Source organism: Oenanthe melanoleuca, chromosome 22 (genome assembly GCF_029582105.1).
Source record: "Oenanthe melanoleuca isolate GR-GAL-2019-014 chromosome 22, OMel1.0, whole genome shotgun sequence".
NCBI lineage: Eukaryota > Metazoa > Chordata > Aves > Passeriformes > Muscicapidae > Oenanthe > Oenanthe melanoleuca.
This window is the reverse complement of record NC_079355.1, coordinates 4420762-4446357: the sequence shown is the minus strand read 5'-3', so window position 1 is coordinate 4446357 and position 25596 is coordinate 4420762. Positions and strand designations below refer to the sequence as shown.

The following is a 25596-nucleotide window of genomic DNA, read 5'->3' as shown; positions in this document are numbered from 1 at the left end:
GGCTGGTCAGACTGCAGTCTTCTCCAGAGCTCACAGCTGCACTTTCTGTGCAGCACCCTCTGATTCCTGGCCAAGGAAGTACGTTCCCCTCACTCAAAGGCTGTTGACCCAGATGAGTGTGAAAGCAGTAATGAGAGGAAAATTGAAAGCAGTCAGTGAGCCCCAAAGGACAGCCAGTGTCTCCAGGTAGTTGCTAGATGCAGTCTGGGACACCTTTATAAACCATTAATAATCCCAAATCCAGCTGTTCCAGAGGCTCTATGCACCATTGCAGCAGCCCCTGACTGTGCTGGCACATCATGCAGAAGCCTTCTTGTGGGACAGGACACTGGATTGGTGCTGTGCTCTCTCCCTCACTCTTTCTCCTGCAGTATGAGAAGAGATGCAGGCAGTCAGCCACAGGAAGGAAAATAACTCCCAGCAATTAATGCATGATGACAACAGAGAAGCAGTGAAAAAGGAGGCCGCTGCATTTCATTCGGCTCCCGAGGTCTCTGTAGCAATGCCTAAAGAACAGAACCTGCATGGATTCAGGCAGGGGCTTCAGCACTGCAGTGCTGCTGAGGCAGCCTCTCCAATTCTCCTCCTCACAGTCAGTCTCGGTGCAGCAGCCGCATCACTCCTCACTCCCTGGGCTCTGATTCCATCTTCTCTCCAAGGGAGCACTAGGGAACGACTGCATCACTCAGCAGGCAGGCAGGCAGCATCTCTGCTCAGAAAACCGCCGATGCTGCAAAGGATGTGCCAAGGGCTGGAGCAAAGTGCAGCTCAGCAGCATCCTTTCCATCCCGCATCTCCCCGCTGAGTGAGCAGCAAGAGGAGGGGAGGGATCTGAGCTGTGAACAGGAGACAGAAATGAAGGGTTCCGTCTGCTCTTCAAACAGCAGCAGCAAAGTAAACCCAAGCTACCAGATCTGCCCAGCCAGGCACCACCAGAACTCAAATCCCTGCTGAGGGCTCCTAGGCAAGACTCCCAGAGAGTCAGCCATCCCTTCTCGACATTCAGCCCTACATTTCACCTGCAGCTGCCTTCCAAAAGCACAAACAATTCCACACTACTGTGTAAGGGGGCCAGGATAAAACCAGGATGGGGTTTTTGGGATAGGCTTTTCAGTGGGGGCCCCACTGCAGCAAAGTGTGCTTATCAGTTCAGGCGCTTCTGAGCAAAAACTCACACCCCTAGTCTTTATCAGAGCCTTTATCAGCTCAATTCTTGTTCACTGGAAAAAAACACTGCTTTGCCATAGGAAGACTATCTGCACTGGTGGAAGCTCTGCAGATGCTTCACTTTTCTGGAACTGGCTCCCCAAAGTCTAGGCAGTAATGTTCCCTTAGCATTAAGAGATAGCAAATCAGGGATTAATGTCAATTCCTCAGCAACTACCCAACAGTCACAGGATATTTAGACTGGCAAGAAGCTGACATGCACACTTAATTGTAAGACATTGTGGGTCACTTTCTTGCTAGAGTAAGTATTCTTACATTTTTTCCCCTTTGCTTCTCTTCCCTTTGAAGTTCCCCCAGTTCTGTTGCTTCATCCATAGACTAAGGAGTGTGCTAAAATCATGAAAACAGACTAGAGCATCATACAGTTTTAAAAGAATATGATGACTGATAACATAGAGAAGGTCCTAACAAAATATAAAGAATAGAAAATTATAAAATTTTACAATGTGTTTTCTAGTACAGCTTTAATTTTGTGTATTTTACTGACATCGATAAATAATACACTCAAGTCTAGATACAGCTGCACATCTTTTTATAGCAATGTTCTGTCAATGCCCATGAAAAAAAAAATCACAAAATTAAATAGAAGCTGCAGAGTTAAAATGCTCCACAGACAGAAGGGAGCTGGGACCACAATGGGACTATCATCCTATTAAGCCTCCTCCACATTAGTCCTTTGCAGCCCATATGAGGTTGAGGAAACCTCACCTTTGTTCAGCAGGTGCACAGGAGGCAGTTGTCAAAATTAACCATAACACACTGGAGCACCTCACTTCTAGATGCTGGGCTTTGCATCCTAAATCAGCTCTCTGCTAGTTTGCAATTCTTTCTCTGGAATTTCCTAATTTTTTAAAACAGGGAACTCAGAAATGACACCAAGTTCTGCTATATGCAACAGCCTCGTTTCTCACCAGTCTGGGCATCAACTGCCCAGTGCTAGGAGAACCCTGAGCTCCTCACGCGAGCAGCAAGGGCATCCGAGCCTTTGTTTGAGTCCTGCCTTCCAAGGAAGGTTCCAAGGTTGAAGCAAGGTCATATTTCAGAATCCAGCCCCTGCCCCATGCCAGGGCCTGCACACTGGCACCAGGGATGGCTGTTCTGCACCCCAGCCTTTGACGCGGCATTCTCCTTTCCCCACTGCCCCACAGCATCAGCCAGGGCAGAGCCTCCTCCTCCTCCCTGATCTCACCTCTGAACTCCCCACAGCCCGAGCAGAGCGGGCACAGGGCAGCAGCAGGAGGCAAGTACCCTGGAACTGTGAGTGAGATGCTGAGGCTGGTCAAGCTTTGCATGCTCACTGCTTTGGAGGACACTCTGGGCATGCCGTTGAGATGTCTTAGATGCTAAAAAGCAAAATTCCTAAGTTTGCTCTGGGAAAAAGGACCAGAGCACACCAGCTCTGGGCACGTAAACCAGGCTGTTGAGCCTAGAAGTCTCTTGGAAAGCTTTTTATTTTGTCACTGCTGCTTTTAACCTGCTAACCTATTTGCTGGCTTATGCATCAGACACTGTGTTCTTTCTTTTTCTGCACAGTGAGAAGCAAGCGAAGGGGAATTTGTGAACTTCAGTTATCTATTTTTCTTTCCTTGTTCCAGGCAGCCTTATGCAGTGTTACAGATGCTCCAAACAAAGGGCTGGAATAAAAAGCAGCAGCATTAAAGAATAGGGACACTTAATGAGCTCAGAGAGTAGAGTTTTAAAAGCCATATAAGAAAGAAGTTACTCACACACCCAGCTTGGAATATACTATTCCAAATTTACAGCACAGCTCAGAGCAGTAGGGCTCAGAAGAATTCAGAGTTTTGCAAGTGCTTTGAGTGACCATAAGGGAGACACTTTTCAGAGGAGGTGCAAGTGTCATTAACATGGGTGCACCTAGCTGGCAAATCAAAGAGCCCCTCTGTGGATGCCATTGAAGCCTCAGACTGAAAATGGCGAGGGCTTGAAACTTTTCTCATGCAGGGAAGCTCCCAGGCTGAGACAGTTTCTCTCTCATGCAGAGGAGGTTTTCCCAGGCTGAGACAGTTTCTCAGTTCCAGCCTGAGCCTTTCCCAGGGTGATAACGCTGGGGAAAAATAAAAAGGAATTAATAACAAGACTAACACCTGTGCTTCAATGATAAACAGTTCTCACGGTTTGTGAGAAAGTTTTGTTTTCTTCAATTATCCAATAGACTGCTGTTCTTTTTTGTAGTTTGCGGAACACACTATAAGAATGTGGTCCGCCGTTCAATAAACCGCTTCTTTAGCCACCTAGCTAGAGGAGTCCGTGTCGTTATTTCTGCGAAATACATCGCGAGTAGTGACACCCCTCGTGCCATTGGCAGGCTATTCTGCAAGCACAGACTCTTGAACTTGTTGAGTGGCCATTCTTGGAGTCTGGGTATACTTAGGCATAGCTAGCCCAGTATTCTTCAACTTTGCCTGCAGGCTTATACCTGATAAAGCCTCCGACGTTTGTTTGGATGCTTGGCTGCCATTCTCTTTAATGCACAATGAGGCACCCATTTGAACAAAAATAATGAAAATATTCTAATGATTCCACAAAGAAGCACAAACTGCCTAGAGTGGGGCTTGAAGGAATCTCCCACGTACTAGCAGGCAGACAGTTCAGGAGGCAGCTCTGTATCACCACAGAATTGCATTAGGATTGTGCACCCTTTACTTTAGGTGTCCCCACTGGAGCAGAGGTTGGAGCAAATGACTGCCGGATGTTCTTCCCATTTCACTCACTCTGCAGTTCTGTGATACATGAAGGGACTGCACACGATAGCAGAGAAACTCAAGACTGAACGAAAGGCAATAACGGAGCACATAAAATTGTGACTGATACAGAGAACACACAAAGTGAAAAAAAAAAAATCATTATTTTACACACAAAGGAGAATCAGAGACAACATATTTAAAGTAACCACCCCCCCACCCCCTCCCCCCCTCAAATAATCTTTCTACTCAACATAAAAATGAAATGTGGAATCTACTCCTACGGAGTGTTGTGAAAACAAAGAAATACATGAGGTAGATAAACTTGGGAAGGATAAGTCCATCACAGACTATTGAACATGATGGAACTACAAGGAAAGAGTGAGAGAACTGAGTTTGTTCAGCCTGGAAAAGAGAAGGTTTAGGGGTGACCCAATTGCAGCCTTCCAATACCTGAAGGGACCCTACTAGAAAGATAGAGAAGGATGTTTTACAAGAGAATGTGGTGACAGGACAGGAGGGAATGACTTCACATTGACAGAGAATAGGTCTAATTGACATGTGAGAATAAAATTCTTTCCTGTGAAGGTGGTGAGGTACTGTCACAGGCTACCCAGAGAATTTGTGGTTGCCCCATCCCTGGAACTGTTCAAGGCCAGGCTGGATGGAGCTCAGAGCAATCTGAGTGAAAAGTGCCCCTGTACACAGCAGGGGGCTGGAACTGGATGCTCTTTAAGGTCCATTCCAATCCAAACTATTCTACGATTCCATGATTCTATGGTTTGGGCCCAGTCTCCTTCTCTAGAGGCCCTTGAAGCACGGGTTCATCGGAATGCTGGAAATGGATGCTGAAGGGAAGGTGAGATGCACAGAACTTTTCAAAATACTGTTCCTGGCTGTAGCATTGATCCTAAACCCCTGTCCCTGTGGCCTGGTGCATTACTGCATAACTAATCATGACTTGGAAAACCACCATACACATGAATTGTGAAATACCACGAAGTCCCTGCCTTCCAACAAAGCAAAGCAGAGAATGAGCTAGCAAGACTTCAGAAAGTCCAGGTTAAGACTCCATCTGTAAATCAGAGATTGATCTAATGCACTTCAGGTACAGCCTGAAAGACACCGAAAGCATCATCTGTCATCCCCAGAAAAGGAAGGTGCACTTGAGTAGATGAATAGCTTTTACCAGTGCAATTGAGAGAGATACTTGCACTTTTCTAGGGCTAGAAATGTTTCCCTGTTCAAAATAATTTTCCTTATCACCTTACCTAGAGCAGTATGTATTCTTCAGACCCTGACTGTAACACCAAAATGTGCAGCTGTACATAAACTGCCAGAGCTTCCAGACAGTACTACCATATAACATTGAAATTCCGATTCCTGTCTTCCTTCTGCAGCAACATTTGCTGCTTGGACTCCCTGAGCCCAGTGCAGAATCTGTGGTGAAGGTTCTTGCGGACAGCAATCAGGTTTCCAAACAGATCAAAGTGCCTGTCTCACAGCTGGATAGACAGATGATCAAGGGTGTCTGCAATGGCCTCTAAAGAGATCGTTTTTCCAGTGCTTTCCTTTGTCCCCAGCCTTTCAGCCATCACCTGCTGACCCCATGCTGTGTATGCTCAGGCACTTCTGAGCACTTTCTGAGGATCAGCTTCTGTGATTTGTTTTTGTCTAAAGATCATGCTCACTAACACAATGCAAAGGAGGACAAGGACAAGACTGCAGTCTTGCCTACTTCAGACTGCAGAAGATTTTTATCAGAAGGGAACGCACAGCAACTTGACCCTACTCCCCTGGAGAATAGCTCCTCCCAGCGGGACTGACTGAAGCCCTACTCCAGGAAATTCGCTGACCAGTAAGAATTCAGTTCTTCCTATGTGACACCATTTTATCTTTCCCCAAGATATCAGAGAGGATTTCATCCTTACCAAACTCTAAGTTCAGACCTGCTGTCTTGGTACCTCCCTAGCTGCTAGGATTTGAATTGATGCTTAGCTCTCTGATGGGGGGAAGCAGCTGAATGGTCGTTGGCATCAGTAGTAGCTGTTTCTCAAACACCTGTCTTGAATTTTGACAGTGTAATTTAAAAGTCAAGTTCACTGGAAGTAGGTACCTCTGCCATACACATAAGGCTGTCCTGAGTAGGGGCTGATACTCAGGATGTTCTCAGTCAGGAAGCATTTGGCTTGTGACTGATATCAAGCTTCTACATGCTGTCGGTATATGGCTGTTAAAAAAGGAACCCTAAACATCTGCTGCACATAAACAAAAGTTCATTGTCTTCACCATTCATGCAGGATGCAGGACAGAAGCAGGAAATGGACTTAGTAATTTCACTTAGCTCATCACATAATTTTTTTTTGGTCCAACTGATTTTTGTCTTCTTTGGAGAAGTTGTTTGGGAAGCATCTGGAATTGCAGATGCTCTCTTGTTGTTGCTTGTTCCTATTGGGTAAAATGGGGAAACAGAGGATGACAGAGTTTCAGTAAACACTTTCTCCTTTAACTGAAAGGTACCATGTGCATATATTAGCCAACATGTTAGTAGAAATTGTTCAAGAATTTTATTTAACTATTTGTCACACAGCACCATATTTACCACTTTTTTGTTGTAAACAGATTATTTTTACTATAACTCTCTGTTACCTCAATCAATGTGATTCTACTACATGACACAAATGACAAACATACTGACATAGTGACAATAGTTACCATCTAGAGTTCACAGGGCAAAGTATTTGGTAAGGGAGAGCAAACAAATACTGACAGATAAACCCTCAAGAAAATCATGACATTAAATGAACAAGGTCAATAGAACCTCCTATACGGAGGGAAGCACAGAAACAATTTCCTGACTCTCACTGCAGGATACTGCAGCTGTTTCAATAGATTAACCATGTAGCTGAAGTCCTGCCTTGCTCTAGGTGAAAAATAAATGTTTGGTGAAGTTGCTGAGCTTCTCTGTATTTGGGGCAAAATAATTTTATATTCAAAGCTCAACTTCAGGCATCTATTTTTAGGTAAATTATTCTGGCTGACAAGCTGTGAAGATAAAAGCTGCTGCAGGCCTCACCTCAGCTGCTGTAAACTTGGTCTGCCTCAGTCAATCTGCATTCCTCTATTACTTGTAGAGATCTTGCAGAGATCGCATCCCAGCAAGGAGCTCTTTCCTGAGCTTATTAAGAAGGTTCAGTTCTTTTTAGCTTTTTCTGAATTATCTCACTGCTGTAACCCTCTAAGGTCATTCTCCTTTCAGTTAGTTTCTTTCAAGAACCCCAACTCTTGTCTCCCAGACAGTAGTTTGTTGCTAAAGGTTGCATTCAAACTCTTCCCTGCATGCTGAGAGCTGGAAGCAGACATTTTGGTTCACCTATCAACTAATTTAGAGCAAACCTGACAGTGTCGAGCAGAGCAACTCTCCCATGCCCACAGTATGACCCTGGCCGTGGCACTGCAGAACCTGCAGGAGCAGCTGTTCCCACCATGCTCTGTGGCACCAAAGGTTCTTGCTCAGACAGCCAGATTTCAAACCTGTTTTGGCTTGGTAACTGTTGCCGTAGAAAGGCGAGAAAAAACAGCAACAAGACACTGTCTTGCTTGGTGCAAGAGCAAGAAAGAGCAATTTATTGAAGGAAACCATTGCCTTAAATAAGGCAGTTCATGCAAAACAAAATACAGACAGATCATTGGTCAGAGAAGGAGACACCTCTTATCCCAGGCTTTCTCATGGATCCCGCAGATGTTTATCTTTTGTTATGGTTCTTTCTCTCATGTTTACAGTAGGAAAAGAGCCTCTAGCTTGGGAAAAATCCTGGCTGGAGTTGAGAAAGGAAAAAGGCCTGGCTGAAATGTGCCTAGGCCTTCAGCAGTGCCCACAGGTAACTCTCTCAAAAGAAAACAACAAAAAAAGATGACGACAAAACAATCCCAAAAATACAGCAAAAACAACAAAAAAATAACCACAAACTCCCTCCAACAATCCTCCTTTCCCCTCTTTAGTCATTATCTAATGGTAGGATTTGATAGTTTGTTGGACGATTCTGACAAAGAGGTCACCTATTTTATGGCTCCCAAGTGTGGCTGTCATCAAGTCAGCCCACACAAACTGAGGCTGGGTTTTTTTTATTAGTTTTTAATTAACAGTTAACAGTGCAGCCCATTTGATCAAATAATGCTTTTTATAAACAGCTTGCCTTCTTGAAGACAACCCGTGTGACACAACCCGTCTGTGGAAAAGTCTTTGGAAGGTTCTTTTGGCCACCAGGTCTCTCTATGGCTCAGGCCAGCCCTGAGGAGCAGCTCTGTCCTGAGCTGGTCACGGGGAACTCCAGCAGCCACCCCACTGCTGCTGGACTGTGCTTCCCTCACTGATTCCATTCCTGCTGGACTGTGCCTTCCCTCACCGACCCCACTGCTGCTGAACTGTGCTTCCCTCTAGCGCTGGCAGAACTCTGAGCCTGTGCAGAACGTGCAGCAACAGCACGGCACCCCAGGGATCCAGCTGTGCCTTAGAGCTGCAGGGCAAACCTTGCTGGGTGAAATATCTCGTTCTCTTCCTATCCGAGGTTCTCATTACAGACGAAAGATCAGCTAAAAGAAAAACACACTCTGCCAGGTTGAAAGTACACAAGTCAAAATTACAAACTGAAGCTGACAAAAACCAGGACCACATTTGGTTTTGGCCAGCCTTGGCAGAAAGGAATTTGAAGGTGGTGACTTCTGGAAAGGGTTCAAGTTTGTTCTTCCTAATTTTTCTCTAATTTGAAATTCTAGATAAAAATTAACATGAACAAGAGATCTCATAAGTGAATTCTCTTGAAGGTGAAAAGGCCCACAGGGAATCATTCTCCCAGGACAAGTATCAGGGACAGCATTCACCACTCAAATGGAAGAAAAAAAATTTACACGCACAACTGACATCCAAAATGGCTCAACATAATTTATTTTTTTTTTTTATGTTAAAATGTACAGAGTTCTTTTGAAAGTACTTGCTAGAAAGGGGAAAAAAAAGTGATATTACATACAAGGAGAGGAAGGGAGACCATCCAGCCAGGAGCGTATGACATGGAGAATTACAAAGGCATCTAGGCACCCCCTTCCCCTTAGCTTACAAGTCACCATGAACAAAGTACAAAGAGGTTACAAAACAGGAAAAGCAAATATAAACAGACAGGAATAGACTCAGCTTCATTTGTACATGCGGCTTTTAGAGGCATCTGGAGCTCCTATTCACACACTCTAGAGATCTCTTTAAAGAGAATTTTATCTTTCTTAAAATAGTTTTTAATATTCTACAACAAAGATAAAAAATTTTAAAGATGGAATGAAATGAAAAAGCTCTTATTTTTAAAAGGCATCGAAGTCACTAACAGTGAGATTTTTTAAATTTCTTTTAGAAGATTACCCAAGTTATCTTGCTAAAAATACATTTTTTTTTAAACAGAAGTGAAAAAATGGTAGGTACCAATATTACTGCGTTGGATAATTTCTTTTTATATATAGAAAAGAACTTTTTTTTTCTACAATAGTTCTACAGTCACAAAGGTTTGTGGAAAAGGGAGCTGCCCAATTGATAAAAAAACCCATACAAAACCAAACCAAACATAAAGGCAAACAAACTAAATTCATGGCCCTCGTTTCAACAGCTTCTCCTCCTGTCTCAGACCCACCCCCACCCCAGGAAGCAGCGACACAGCTGAAGATCTAAGAAGAGAGGGCAGCACAGTGCGCTTTCTACACGGGTTATTTGGAACTGGAATATTATATACAGAGAAATGGGGTCCTACACAGCCTTGTACATGCTCAAAACTAAACAGAAACAAAAAGTGGAAGTCCTTTGAATCCTGCCTTGTATGGTTAGCAGTTACTGGAGGAAAGTCCATTTTAGTGCATCTGAAGAAACCCCAAATTTTAGATTCTTTTGGTTTAAAAACAAAAGGAATTAGTCTTATTAATGTATCTGCATTTCTACTTCATATACAATTAAAAAAAACTTTACATTAAAGGGTTGTCCCTTTTTGTATTGGGTGACATGCCAGCAGTGTAGCCAAAATTAAGTAAATTGGATTTTGCAGTAATAAATAGCAAAATCCTGCCGCTTAGACCCTGCTATGGTGTTGGGACGGTTTCACTGCTGTAAAAGAGGCCGATTCCCTTCTTTTCCCACACTAGATCAAATGTGTGACTATTCCTATAAAATGGATATCAAACACAGTAAGAGAATCAGGAAAAATATCACTGACCCCTAGAACGCGGCACATTCAGCAACTTCTACCCCAGAGCAGGAATGGGGAGTGACGAGGACACCGCAGGGCTCTCACCCCAGTCACCAAATGCACACCTTTTCTTCCAGCATTTCCCAAGCCAAGAGATTAACTGGGAACTGCTGCTCCTGAGCTCAGTCTGACTCCAGGGCTCAGAACCAAACCCTCAGCAGCACAGAGCAGTCTGGGCTCTCAGAGCTGGGGGTGCCTGAGGGCACTACGAGAGCCTGGAACCATCCCTTGTCCTACAGCCCATCACCCACCCTGTCCTCTTCACCACTGCCCAAGGGACATGGAACAAGCTCTCTCCTGAGATGCTTCCAGCAGTTCAGTGACAGAACATGTGTGCATGCATGCACATGTGTGTTCACGTGCATGCCTGGGTGGTGAATGGGATCATTTTAAAATTACATTATATTTTCAGCATAGAACATACAATTTCAATTAACTCATCTACAAAAACACCAATGTGAATGGTTTATTGTTTACACCTAACTCCAAATTTTACTGAGGGTGAGGGAGTCAAGGAAAATTAAAGATTTTTCCTGACTTGCAGAAATAAAGATCTTCATTTATCCTCTGTGTCCCCTTCCAAATCTCCCAATAAGTGCCTCCTGCTAGAAGTAGGAAATGTTACGTGGGGTTTAGAGGGAAGGTTGTTATTCTTTGAGATGTCAAACATTTTACATGGCTGCAGCACTAGAAACTGCATACAGAGGGGCACAGGGGAGGGAATAGGACATATTGAAAAAAAAATTTAGGAATATCACATTACATATAGTCTGTCCACTTTGTCAGCAAAGTAAGGCTCTTTTTAAATTATGAAAAGATTTTGTGCATGTTTCCCCTCTTAAAAATATCTGTGATTTTAGCTGTAAAATGTTTGACGACTGTAAAGAAAAGAAAAACAAACAAACAAACAAACAAAAATCAAAAAAATAAAGACCAGGCTTCCTAAAAAAAAAAAAAAACCAAAGAAAATCCCTCTAAATCTACAGCAATATTTTAACTGGAAAAAGGTCCATTTTCTCTGGTTTGTCAGTATAAAAGGTTCCTTTATTTATATTTATTTCAGTTTTTAGGATGCAAGTTGATCTTGCTCATCTTCTCATGTATGGTCCATTAAGAGACTGCTTGGGCACCCCAGCAGCGTTCATGTAGCTGTGATGGGAGGGGCCAGTGTACATCATGTTCCCATGAGGATTTGGCTGCATAGGCTGCTGGGTATAGGCCTGGCTCCCCATCATTCCCATCTGCATCTGCATAGGATACTGTGCTGTCTGGTTCATGTAGGCAGGGTTGCTGTGGTAGCTGCTGTTCATCATGGGCTGCGTCATCCTGTAGCTGTTCATGGCGTTTAGGGTGTTCATGTTCATGGAGTTGACGTTGTAGGGTGCAGTTGGCATCAGGTTGACGCCCATGTTCATGCCACGCTGCACGGCCAGGGCACGGGGCCCGGCCTGCATGGCCACGGCGGCGCCGCTGCGGCCGTACAGCTGCTGCTGGTGCGCGCTGGCCGAGGGCAGTGGCGCTGACTTGGAGCGGATGGAGATGTGCCCCTTGACCGGCATCTGCCCCTGGAGCCGCTGGCTGTGTGCAATGCCGATGTTGGTGGCAGACATGTTGCACTGCAGCAGAGGGGATGTGAGGTTCATGGTGCTGGATGCCAGGTTTGGTGGGGGAGTCATAGTGGCTTGTGCTTGTGGGGTGCCAGCCAGGGGGTGAGAGGGAGCCAGCTGAGCCAGCCCTGTGTTGGAAAGAGAAACGCTGGTTGCATAGGAAGTCACAGCAGGAGAATGGCTATAAGGCATGGCATGAGGGTCCATAATGGTGTTTGTCAGCTGCTGCAACTTGGCTAGACTGAATGTGGCTGATGGTTGCGAATAGCTCCCAGCACCAAAATCCCCAGGAATCCTCTCATAGATACTTATGTTCCCAGTGCTGCCTGACTCGGGGATTTCCATGATCATCGGTGCTGGGGTGAAGCTGTTGTTCATGCTACACTGAGATAATGGAGGCTGCTGCTGGGGGGGAGGTGGGGGCTGTGGCTGCTGCGACTGTGGCTGCTGCTGTTGTGGCTGTGTTGTTGGTTGCTGGTTACTTGGAGGCCTTTCTACTACACAGCTCTGAGGTGACTTGATATTACAGTTTGCTGCAGGCTGGACACTGTTTTGCTGCATCATGCTGCAACTGCTGCCAATGTTTGCCATTTGCTGAGTGACAACACAGCTGTTCTGAGTGAGGCTGCTAGAAGAAGACAGTCCTCCATACGAACAGCTGCTCTGGGAAGAATTATTTCCACAAATGCTGCCTCCCATAGTGGAGTCATAGCTGCTGGGGTTTTCATAATTCTCTGTAGTGCTCTCAATGCTGCCAAGGTCACTGAAGCCACTATCCACCACCTGCTGAGAGTGGTCCGATACTGAAGGCACATCCATCATGGGGCTGGTCTCCATGTTCTGCATAGAGGGTGCGGACAGGGATCCCTGCTCAGGACTGATCTGTGTGTAACTGCTCTCCAGAGCAGGCACATTTGGGCTGCTGACAGAACGCACAGACTGGCTGGGGTGGGACTGAACCGAGGATATTGGACTGTTGTGTTCTGAGGCCTGGCAATCTTCAACCATTGATATCTGAGGATCCTCCTCAGTCTGGGTGTAACTCTGCAAAGTCTGACAAGCTGCAAGAGTTTCTTCACAGTCCTGGTAAGCTACATCATGCTCATTGCTTTCCTCCTGTGTCAAGGACTGGACTGCTTGAACAGTTTCAAGATCTAGTTCACTATGAGGAATCTCCTCCTCTTCCTTTAATTCAATTAAACCCTCTTTATTACTTTGCTCTTCTTCATGATCATCTTCAGACCCAGGGACATGCTCTGAGGCCACTGATGTCTCATTGGAAGCCTGCTCTTCCTCAGAATCTGCCTCTGCTTCATCTTTTTCTTTCACATCTTCTCTACTGCTTGGTATGTTTGTTTCTAAAAAACATTCCTGCACCTGAGGCTCCTCCTTCACCCCTTCTTTAACAGGGTGTTCCTCCAACTCTTTTTTCTTCAAAGACTCTGAATGACCATCATCTTCATCATCAGCATCATGGTCTTCGTTTTGATTTGTCACTATTGCAACTTCCTCTTCCTCCTCATGGTCATGTTCAGGTTCATCTAATTCTTGCTGCTCTTCTTCTGATTGCCTCTGCTCTTCTAAAATCCGTGGCTTCTCCTCCACTTCCTCTTCTGCCTCAGGTTCTTTTACTTCTGGCACTGGACTGCTGTTGCTATCTACAGGAGAAACTGCTCTTACTTCACTGCTGGCTACATCTTCATCTTCTCCCTCTCCTACCTCTTCTGCTTCCATATTTGCATCTTCCTCTTTCCTTTCCTCAGTGAGAGGCAGGTCTTTTTGCTCAACACATTCTTCTTTATCTGAAATTTTGGCCTTACGTCCTGGTTTTGAATTAGCTACCACTTCATCAACTACTTCATCCTGAACTGACAGCGGCACCTCCTCCCGGTTCAGTTTAAAACCTGGTTTTCGACCAGGCCTTTTCTTCCAGTGGACTGGTTTTCGGCTTTTCCCTTTTGGCCATCCCTTTTTCTTTTTCATAGGTGTGGAAGTATCTGGCTCAAGTGAAGAATCTTTTGCTTCACTATTCCTCAGCATAGATAACGGTTTCAAGGGTGGGTTACCTGAAAATACAAATTTAAAGACACTGTTCAAACTTTTTTTTTTTGGTAATACTGCACATGACATTTTCTAAGAACATCAACTTTTCCAAGATTTTCCATGTTCAAAGCTCTGAGCCTTTAATACACAATTCAAATTAGGCTCTAAGCTATATAATAAAGTCCTGAAAAGACAAATTAATTGCTGCAACACTCTATTTTTGAATTGTCATAAGGCAGTGCTGTCCTTCTTGCCCAGCCTAATTTTTTACCAAAATAAAAAGTCAGCTGTTTATGATGAACATGTTTAGGTAACTGACAGCACACTGTATTTTCTCTAAAAGCATTACAGTTTTAATATGTATATCTAAAGGCAGCTGCACTGAAGGCAAGGGCAGCCAACAGATACTGTGTGATATCAGGAGCAGCAATACCCTAAAATAATATGGTTACTATTTTATTGCTTCAGGGACTCTGAACAACTTGCAGAAGTTCAGGGGAAAAAAAAAAGCAACAGAAGTGAGACAAGGGAGCCGAAAGCACTAAATGAAAAGTATTCATAAAGTAGGTGAGCCAGAAATGTATCATTGTAGTATAAAATGGGTGTGAGTTAAATCAGTGGCTTTCAAAGTACCAATTTTGATCCCTGATCACTTAAAGGACTATTCGTAGTCCGCAAAAGATGGTTAAAAAATCACTGATTTATTTTATAAAAGAATATATAGATGCATCCACTGCATCTCCACCAGAAAACATCCAGAAGAGCACAAATGAAAAAGACTTAAAACAACTGATCTAAGAGATCTGTCTTCAACTCCATAGTCTTATTAACGGTGCTAGAGTAACACAAAAATGCATTTAATGAGTAATCTAATCACAACAGAATTTAACAGAAACAATGGTGTAAGACGACTGTGCATGTATCCCCACCAAGCAAACTCAAAGTTGTCTGCATGTTTGCCCTAAAACTACATAGTTATATGCTGTAGTAAGGATTTAACGGTAACTGATGCCAAATAGATAGTAAACCTGGCTATTATTGTATTAATGCTTTCAACATTAAAGTACTTTGAAAGAAAAATTCTTCTCTGGAACCACAGCCTAACTGAAAATCATCAATTAATGAGGCAACAATTTTTTCTTATGTGATAACGGCACCATACTTGTTTTTCACACAGTTGTTCATTTTTATTTTGCTGACTGCTTTGCACTGTGTAGCCCATCAAAACAAGGACATCTAATAGCCATGAAGAAGATTGCTAACTGAGTATCTGAATGATAGATGTGTCTTCTGAATTGTCAGTGGACTCTTTGTCAGAACCAAATTAATTTGTTTTATGAACTGAAGGTTCAGAGAACGTTAAGGAACTATGAGAAGCTGAGAGGGTGAACATGCAATGTGATGAAGAAGAGGATGTCAGAAGAGATAATTTAATATTTCCCTCTGTTATGGAAAACTGGGGGCTCGTCAGTTCATTTCCATTTTATTTCTGTAACTGACTCTGCTGCATGGGTTTTCCCACAATTATAGACACCAATTCCATTAGGAAAGCTGAATCAAAAGGATAGCCTGGGATCAGGTCATTGCCAATAGGATAGTTAAATGTATGCACCACATTTTCATAAAACTAGGGAATGTCTGAGGCTAGTTTGACTGGTAATTTATGCCTAACCTACATCTCAGCTGGAAATTAGGAGCCAAAGAAAGCAGCTGGTTCTGTCATGAGCTGTTATCATCCAACACAACCTATCAAACTTTCACCAGTGTACCTGCATACATACCATTATTGTCATCAGACTCCTCCTCATCTCTGGACTTCCTCTTGGAAGAGGGTCTATGCCTGAGTGTGTCTGGTTGGGCTAAGTGCCGAAAGTACCCACTTGATGAAAGTTCACTCTCCTCCTCTTCATCCTCCTCCTCCTCCTCCTCTTCCTCCTCCTCAATCTCAAATGTAGGCTCTAATTGAGGCATTGGTCGTTCAGAGTCTGAGTCCTCAAATGGTTCATCCAGCACTTCTGTGGTTTCTGAGATGGTTTCAGTGACAACACTGCTGTTGTGATGCTTACGCTTGCGGACCCGCCTCTTCCGATGGAGAATTGGTTTCTGAAAGTGAAAGGTGGGAAAAGAGAAGATAGATTATCATGTGCAGTAGAAACTAAACACTAGATAAATACAAAACATGAACAGCAGAGAACTCCCTTCTAGAATCCAGAATTCACTAGAAATACTGTCTGGCACCTGCCACTAGTTATAATTTAAACAGCTGAAGCCAACAGTCCATCCATAACAGCTGGAACTGGACACACTATAAAACAGACGTAAATAGCTTAGAACAAGGTGCAAAAATTATGCAGAAAAGAACTTTTTAGTGCAGCATCCCACGAAGAAAGCATTTGCTTAGACACATTGATAAAATTCACATCTCCAAGGTAAATAATTTCAATAATTTCTGATTTCTGTTGTTTAGAGAGCATTTGTGTTTTGCAAGCTTCTTTCATAAGTAGGACTGTATCTGTTTCTATTTTGCATGACTGAGAAAAACTTTAATAACAAAGTTAGGAAAAAAAAATCAAAAGCACAAGATAGAAGCTAGAATCAAAAAACCCTCAAACTCCTACCTCTAATTCACCATAAACAGCACTGCAAAAAGTAAGCAGGAAGTACCCCACAGAGAGAGTTCTGGAACATGGAACATGTGCTCCCTGTACACTTAATACAGGCCTTATGAATTGCACCATCCTTCAGAAAGCCCCACCATACTTACAGAACTGACTGGGTAACACAGTCAAAAAGAACAAGAAACAAGGCACACACCTTTCGTTTCAATGTTGGCTTGGTGAGAACAGGTGGAGAGCTCGAACGAGGACTCACAGGCTCATCCTCTTCCTCTTCACTGCTCTCACTGAAACACCTCAGAAGTGCCCTGTCACTGTCACTGTAGCGCCGGGGCAATCTGTCACAGTCCTCTGGGAATCTGCATTTCAGTGGCTCTGTGTTCTTCTTCAACTGCCCTCTCCACCTTTCCACACCTTCACTGTGCTGCCGACGGGAAACTGCAGATTTTTCACCTTTGCCATACTGTCCCTGCGAAGCAGCAGATTTTTCCTCATCCTCAGCATACCGGCCTCTCGAGGCTGGAGATTTCTCCTCGCATTCACCACATCTTCCCTGCAAGACAACTGACTTCTCCTCACAGTCACTGCATCGGCCTCGGGAGGCTGCTGATTTTTCCTCACATTCACTGCATCGTCCACTGGCAACTGCTGTTTTTTCCTCGATGGGCAGTGCTGGCTCCTTCTCACAAAAGGGCTCATGAAGTTTTTTGCTCTTGCGGTTCCATCGACCTCTTCGTGATGGCTGACTGTTTGCAGGAAGACTATCCAGGGGAAAAATGTGCTTGTTTGGTTGTGCAGAATTGGCTGGAGCAACAATGTCTGGCTTTTTTTCACTCTCTGTTGGTGAATAAGGCTCCTGCTCTTTCTTCTCCCATGACACAGATTTTACCACCTGATTTAAATAAGAACAAATAGATTTCACACTTCCTATTTCAGCATAAATGTCTATCCTGAATTTTGATTACACAAAAGCATTTCAGCAAAAAGTCAGAAAAGTTTAACAAAAGTGACTTTTAAAAATCGGGGATTAAAAAAAAAGATTTGACCTTTAAGAACTCCATGTAGTGCTACTTGCTACTCCTTTCCTCAGAGGTGATAATACACTTCACTTAGCTTCCCAACTAGCCACTTCAGTCAGCCATTCATTCGTGGCATGCCAGAATGCTAACTTAACCTTGCTACATTCAAACACAGTATTTGTGCAATTTTTAAGAAAAAAGTGAGAAAAACTTGGAAGATATTTATCCATTAAAATGCACAATTAGTTTAATGTAAATACAGTAACAGTAGATAATCTGCCTCAGTATTCTACTCAGCATTCACTACCTGATGCAAGAGTGCAGCCTTTCCAAAAATTGTTCTCTTAGACTATGCCTCAATGTTTTCACTAGTTTTATTTTCTAATCTGAAACCATAAAGATACATAAACTAACCATGACTGCATTGCTTTTTATGATTACGACAAATGCACTAGCTTCACATTTCAAATTTTGTTAGTGCTGCCTCCAAAAGCATTAAGTATAAACTACATGCCACACAGAAATAAGAGATTCACTCTTACGCTGGTCTCTGGATCCTTTTCTTTCTGCTTTTGTTGCTCTTCATTTTCCCCATCCTCTGTTTCCTCTTCTTCATCTTCAGAGACAACTGAGTTGGAAACTATAACAGGTGTCCAACGCAGACATTCTGCATCCACATCAATAGGTCGGACATTATTTCTGAGCTTTGCCATGTGCTCCTGGATGAGCCTCTCCCGACGAATGATCACAAACCTGAACAGCAATGATACTCTGATCAGGTGACATACTGCACATGCTGCCATGTGAAACAGATACATTACAGAAACTGTATTACTCTCAATCCTCGATGCCACAAATACTTCAGAGAGAACAGAAACTCATTAAAATAGAACAATTTTCAGTACCATCTGCAGTACCAGAGAAAGCATCTTACAACTGAGGAAATGTTAAAATTCTTTCCACTTCTCGTTAATGGTGAAGCCATTATCCTTCCATGGGTAACATCTAGCTGCATTTGTATTATGGACAAGGGGTATGTCATTTGGTGAATGGGCACTATAAGGTGAAAGCTACTGAAGAGAAATAAAAGGACTGCTCAAGAAAACTTGCAGTCCCAATACCACAGTGCATTTTGTTTAAATATCTAAGATAAATATCACTGGTTAAATGTGTACTGTGAGTTGAAGACATAAAACTATTCTCAAGTTTTCCAAATAAGTTTCAACTTTATCACAAACAGAATAGAATACAACCCCACTCATGAAACTGCTGTGGTCTGAAACAAGACTAACGCCCAGTATTTCACCTGACTTGTTGGCTGAGCAAGCAGGCTACCTCTATTCTATACCAACACACTTCATCTCTCCCAGCCATCTGTCTCCCTCTTCAAGCATTCCATGCTAATCCACAGAGTTTATGGCATTTTTGAGACAGAGGAAAGGAGGAAAACAACTGTCTGCTCATTGTCTGAAAATAAGGAGCAGATCTGCTTCTAGAGAAGGGAAGTTACTGTGCTTTCTCTATTTGTGAGTGTATTAGACTCATTTGGCTGAGGGATCCCAAAAAAACACGACCAAAAAAGCAACATGCTCTCACAGCAGCAAATTACTCAAAATTCCACATCTGCAGTGTGATACAGCTGGACATCTGAGCCAGCATTGGCATGGAATGATTTATGCATTGCACCTGAGTACCACGGTCTGAGTATCTGGACACTAAAGTCTTTAGTAAAATCAAGTCTATTAGATATGTTTTGTCTTCAAACACCATTGAATTTCAATGAAATACATCTGAAGGTATTTGGGATTACGAGTCTCTTGCACTCACTGATCACTACGGAAGTCAAGCATTCGTAGATGATGCAGAGTGGAAGTGATATCTTGAGGGCAGATTCCAGTCAGCTTGCTCAATTTCTTGATGCTTAATTGCTTGTCACGTTGATGATAAAGGCACTCCAATATTACACTTTTCCAATAAGCCATATATGACAGGCGCCCCAGGTCTGACAGGGGCTTCTCTGGTGATCCTGCTTGACCCTCACGCTTTGAAAGCAAATAGCCTAAACATAAACAAGAAAAAACTTTCAAAATATGAGCCTCTGTTTCCACCCCCACTTCTACAAAAGCCTCAAACAATAGCTTAGTGCTGCTTACAAGTTGTAGACAGCAGCTCTGAATGATACTTCGAGTCATGGGGCCAATTTTTTATTTTCTTGTTTAAACTCCTGTTATTCAGCGATCGAGTTTGAGATTTCTGAACTCTGCTGCTATCAGACACTCACTAAAGGCAATGCCACAAGATGGCAGCAGGTGCCTACCTAGAAACTACACCAAGCTAGAAGCACAACAGCAATAGCAATTTTGAAAATGAAGAGGAAAAACACACTCTTAAAACTAATATGACTAATAATTTTCTTGAAAATTCTCTACTGTCAAACTTAGGACCATATTGGAGAATATCAAGCTACATTTGCAGAGATGTCATTATTTTAAGACTGTGATACATTGCATGGGTTCAAAATGGAAGAACATGGCAAATGTGCCTTCTCACCATCTTTCTACCACAACCTGCATTTGTTGATTTCTCAAGATACATCCTTGAGTTCTTTTGCTTCACCAGTATTTTCAGGAGAACAAAAACTTATCTACAAAAGATACAATTCTGATATAATTCTACCAGCAGAGTTTTCCTCTGAACATGAACTCCAAAACTTGTCTGTCCACAGGGAGGGCTGTATTAAATTGCCCTAGGCACAACAAAGAAATGTACAGTTACAGGGGAAGTTTCCCATGACATTACTGAGATACATGTAGGAATCTCAGAATTACCTGAGTATTCAGAGCTTAAGTATGTCTGGTTTTATTGCTCTCAAAGTTAAACTAAAATGTAAGACACTTCTCCTCAAGACACTCATTCACCTCCTCAAGCTGCTGAAGATTCCCACAGACCATGCAGCCTTACTGCCGGTTTCTGTATAAGGAATTATATGCACAAGACAAGCCTCTGCTAAAATCACTACACTGACACATGCCTTTAGTTTCTACCTTAAGTTGCTTACACAGAAAACTTTGGAATTAAGGAGAAAATTATCAATTTCTCTTTAGAGCTGAAGTTTCAACAAAAAGAGTAAATGGTCAAGTTCAGATGACTTTATAAGCTTTAGAAGCCTTGTCCTGAAGTGTGTTTTATTTTGAAAAGTATCTGCTTCTACTGTTAAGTCCTTTAAAATAAGAAAAGACACACTAAAAAAAGTAAAGAAAAAGTTCCTTACTGAAGTCAATTAGGAACCTGCCATAGCCCTTACGCTGGTATTGTGGAAGAATCATTATACAGGAAACATTGTACTTCTGTTGGCAGTGTTTTTCCTGTTGGAAAAAAAAAAGCATCATATTGGAAAAACAGATCAGTGAGAAACAGTGTAAGTTGCTTTGTAAAAGTGGCTAAGTAGTTCTATAGAAAAAGTGAGATAGGACGCCACAAAGTTTCTTAGGAACAATAAAGCCAAGGAAAGATTTTAAAGAGACAATATTAAAACTCTATAATCATTTCAGATAAGAAAAGCAAAAATAATGAAAACTTGACATAACCTTCTGCTTAGATAGCATACAATAAAGAACATGGGCTGCAGAGAAGATATATTCTAAGAATAAATCTGAATGCAGCTAAATTCATTGCAAAAGAATGCAATTTTCCAGTGATTCTTTAAATGCTACAAGCATAACATACCAAAATCCAGCCTCATATCTACTGTTCTGAATACTAAAAAAAAAAAAAAAAAAAAAGCTTCAAATAAAATTATTTTAAAATAATTGAAAAAATTAAGGATAAAAATCTTAAGAAAAGTTCTTCTGAAATCTTGGCCCTGTTCCCTCAAAATAAAGAAAAGGCTTCAAATCAGGTGCAAAGTTGCCAAACTTGTTTGGAAAACAATGTATATACACAACAAAAGGTGAGATAAACAGAATTACCAAGGAATGCTATCTCCACCAAGAGCAGGAAGTAATTTGAAAAGATTTTTTTTAACTACTAGCTGCAGTACAACTTCCTTAGCAAGTATATGCTATCTAGTGTTTACAGGAAACTTGGGTTTTACTAGGTGGTGGTCTCCGAATGTAATATAAATAAAAGCTGGTTGCAACAGATGTCTATACCTATATTACATAATTTATTATATAAAATGCAAGAGCCTAAATTACAACAATTTAAAGAATCCAAAGCAGCACTGCTCATCATACCAAACAATTCGTACCCAAATACTTACCTTGGAAAAGTAGCCAACAAGGTGACAGCCCTTAACATCATTCTGTGTCAGCACATAAAAAAGAAATGGCTCCACATCATAATAGAGAGTCTTGTGATCCAAGAAGAGTTTAGCTAACAAGCACAAATTCTGGCAGTAAATAGTGCTGACATTGCCATCAACCTGAGACAGGAGGAAAAGTTCTGTCACTCCATTTGCTGTTACACAAGCACGGGCTTCACCTGAGTATCCATGCACATTTGAAATGTCTTAACATGAGAGAAGACTTCTCTGCCACAGGAAGGATCTCAAAGGACTTAAAATTTCCACAGAATGGAGGCTGCGACAAAGTCACTGTTACATCCAATAGCTTAAGAGAAAACTTAAAATTAATTTTTGTAAAATAAAAACTCCAGATTTTTACAAAGTGAGTCTTCTGTGTTTTATGGATGAATAATCAAGACACAAGGTCAGTTCCTACTGGCTGCATGCGTGTTGTTCTTCACTCTTGGAAACTCAGTGTTTCAAGAATGAAGATTTTTAAGACTATCAAAAATTTATCACATGATCAGGTGCTGAGGACCCTATTTTATAGGTAAGAGAGAGTGGCTTCATTTTCTAACTTACCTCAAAGACTGATATATTATTTTTTCTGTAAATTTCATTGGCTGGAGGATGAAACCAGCCACACTTTTTCATATGCTGTTGGAGAATAGTTCTGCTTTTCATGTATTTTAGACAGAATTCACAAAGGTACAACTTCGGTAGCCTGTAAGCAAAGATAAAGAAAGAGCAGAGACTGAAGACAGAGACTTCTGTATAAATTTCCTCACTCCTGCCAATAGGGAACTTGATGAAAAACTCAACATACCCTGATCTTGTGTGTGTGGTAATGAGGGCAAAACCACCTTACCATGGTTAAAGTCATGACACTATTCTGTAACAAATGCGTATTAAAAAAATGCCCTTAATGTTCTGCAAAATTACATTTACATTATTAACTTATGCTAGGAGAAATAGATTAAAATCCTAGGAAAAAACCAGTAACCCCTCCCAATTTTGCACTAATGATGCTAGGATGGATGAGATAAATATGTACATACCCTTGAGTGATGGGTCACACCACCACCTACCCGTTTGCTTTAAAACCCTATTACATATTACACTGACACGAACAACTGGAATGCAAGTATCCCAAAATTATTGTGATTTAACTCCATTTATTTACTCTAGCTTGGTTAGGAATGTCTTTGTACAGCTAGAATAATTCCTCATGACAGACCACATGCTCTTATTAAACGGCAGAACAAAGAGTTTCATTAAATTTTCTTCCTCTAGCTATAGCCCTTACAAACCATCCCTCTTTCTGAACAAAGTACAGAGTTTGCAGTTCAGACAATTTGCAAAGTTCTTAAGCAAGGTAATAGCAAAGCAACTATGTGTGCAGCACAGAACAATCTCTCAGACACCAAAATATGGAAACTACCAGATTTCTATGACTGCTGGAGTACAACTTTCCCATAAACACTAAAGAAGAACAAAGCAGAGTCTTACCTGGAATATTCCTGTGGATATGGGGAGGAGTACCAGGTCTGGATTTCATACTTGCCAAATTCAATAACAGAAGGGCAGCGGACTTGTGGATCAGGGGGCCCAGTCACCCCTACTTTCTATGCAAGGGGAAAAAAACCCAAGTTTTCATGAATTTCCAAGTGAAAGACTTTTAAGATTAAATAAATTAAAACATTTTAATCTACACAGACCATCCTGCTCGAACTCACTGCTAATTAGGAAGAAGCAGATGTTGCTCTCTGACACTAAAAACCAGTACCAGTCACACTTCAAGGAATCATGTGATTCACAACAAGAAATAATTAATAAACATCATTATACCATGTATCTCCACTACCATTCATGGTGTTGCGTGTCATAATTTTAAATATAAATTAATAGAAGACTAAGTTTGAGTCTCGCTGTAATTCTCTTTCTTGTTATTTCAATAGTAAGAACAGAAACATGAGCTGCTCCTGAGGTTAAAAACTAGAATATGTGAGTATTTAACATTACACATTAGCATCTTCCCAGCTCTGAGACTAGATGGACTACTGTGAATGTAGCAGCTACCAAACCAATATTCAGGATGCAGGTACCTGCTTATCATCACAAGTGCTGAAGAATTAAAGAAAAACCTCACATTTATTAGAAGAAAAAAATACAAATAGAGTATTTTAAACTATTTATACAACCTTTATTTCCCCTGTTCCTCTGATAGTAACCGTGTATTTTATACAGCAACTAAAAATAGGGATACTAAATGCTCTACTTTAAAAGAAAACAAATACTTTTCTCAGCTCATGAAGATTTTATCTCAGAAGACTGTCACTCACAGAATTATAGAAATCCAACTATTCCTACTAGCCTTGCATTATAATATGAACAACATGGACTGAAGTTACTAACAAATGAAAACACTTCATGGAGAAGGTCAGCAACTAATGTGAAGAGTACCAGTGAATTACCTATATGCAAATTTATGCTAGCAGAATGAGACAGCTATCTATACCCAGGACAACGGGTTAGTGTTTGAAAGGCAACATTCCAAATTAACATCTTGCTAAGCTTCCTAAGCAGGACTGGAATTGGCAAAAGTCGCCTCAGGATCTAGTCCTAGGCATCCACATTTCATGGAGCTCTAGATGCAAAGAAACAGCAACCTCTATTGGTAAACATCTATCCACGTGCACACAGACACAAACAGCAATGCTCTATCCTGTTCCACAAGGAGTTAAAGTATCTAGAAAAAGAATGCTTTAACTACTCAGAGACTCTATGTGATCCATGCTGCTAGAAAACCATCCCATATTTAACTGTTTTCATAGTCCACATGTTTTACCAGTTATTTAACATTCTGAGAGGACTAAAGCCACAGCCCCCAAGGCTTTTCAGTCACCTTACACTCTTATGTTCACTTTTATATTATCCTTCAGCTCAGCCCATCACTCTGAAGCAGCAGAAACCAAGCACATTAGTTTCTGTGACAGACTGACTCATCTGAAGTTTGTGTTTCTTAGTGTTATTTTGTTGTTGGGGCGGTGGCTTTAGATTTGTTTAAATTTCTTTTACAAATATGGTACCTACTGCCAGACACTGAAAATTTAACTTTACCTGCAGCGCTTGTTCCTGAATATCTCGAAACAACTCCATGTCTTTTTCATTTAAGACATCCTGGCTTCCAAAAAAACGTTCCTCAGTTTCTTTCTTTCCATCCCAGCCATCCTGATTGTCTGTAAATGAGAGAGAAAAATGTGTTCACCTAAATTTCCAAAAAGTATTTGCTTTTGTTGCAGTGACAAACAACATCTAGCTGTATTCACACACTGTACCAGGTTTCTTTTATGGGACTTTCTATTCAGATTTGGGACCATAAAGGAAGAACACGTTCTAGATTTGGGACAATGTAAGTAGTATTGTCCTATATTTAAGCAGGTTCAAACATCACCACCTAGATATTCACAGTACCATGAAGGCATAAATGGCTTACTACTAAGGACACCTACATTCATCACCTTAGAAACACCCCTTTGAAAACAAACAAACAAACAAACAAATCTGAACAAAAAAACTAACAAAATCCTCCAGACACTTCACCTCACTCCCAAAGCATTAAGTCACATTGCTGTTCTTCCAGCACCAGCCAGGTTAATGCAGGTAACTATTCTAAAGCCATAAACATAGTAATTTATTGTGGAATATTTCCCACTGCCTGCTTAGGAACAATTCAGAACCATTCAACAAAACTGTAAATAGCTGAATACAGAAATGAAATAAAGGTCCAGGCATAGATAATATCTTAAGGTAGAAAAGA

General features: G+C 41.7%; 1 protein-coding gene across 2 annotated transcripts in view; it reads right to left on the bottom strand.

The window, feature by feature from the left end:
- Positions 1–8851: 8851 nt before the first annotated feature.
- Positions 8852–25596, bottom strand: part of KAT6A (lysine acetyltransferase 6A) — a 32892-nt gene continuing 16147 nt past the window's right edge. For both annotated transcript variants that reach the window (XM_056508665.1, XM_056508666.1), the window contains 10 exons: positions 24897–25015; positions 23286–23401; positions 22359–22500; positions 21753–21914; positions 20763–20856; positions 19319–19550; positions 18034–18244; positions 16672–17364; positions 15639–15960; positions 8852–13880 (listed from right to left, as the gene is read on the bottom strand). In XM_056508665.1, coding sequence (XP_056364640.1) covers positions 11296–13880; positions 15639–15960; positions 16672–17364; positions 18034–18244; positions 19319–19550; positions 20763–20856; positions 21753–21914; positions 22359–22500; positions 23286–23401; positions 24897–25015 — 4676 coding nt within the window. In that variant the 3' untranslated portion in view covers positions 8852–11295. The remainder of the gene's footprint in view (positions 13881–15638; positions 15961–16671; positions 17365–18033; positions 18245–19318; positions 19551–20762; positions 20857–21752; positions 21915–22358; positions 22501–23285; positions 23402–24896; positions 25016–25596) is intronic.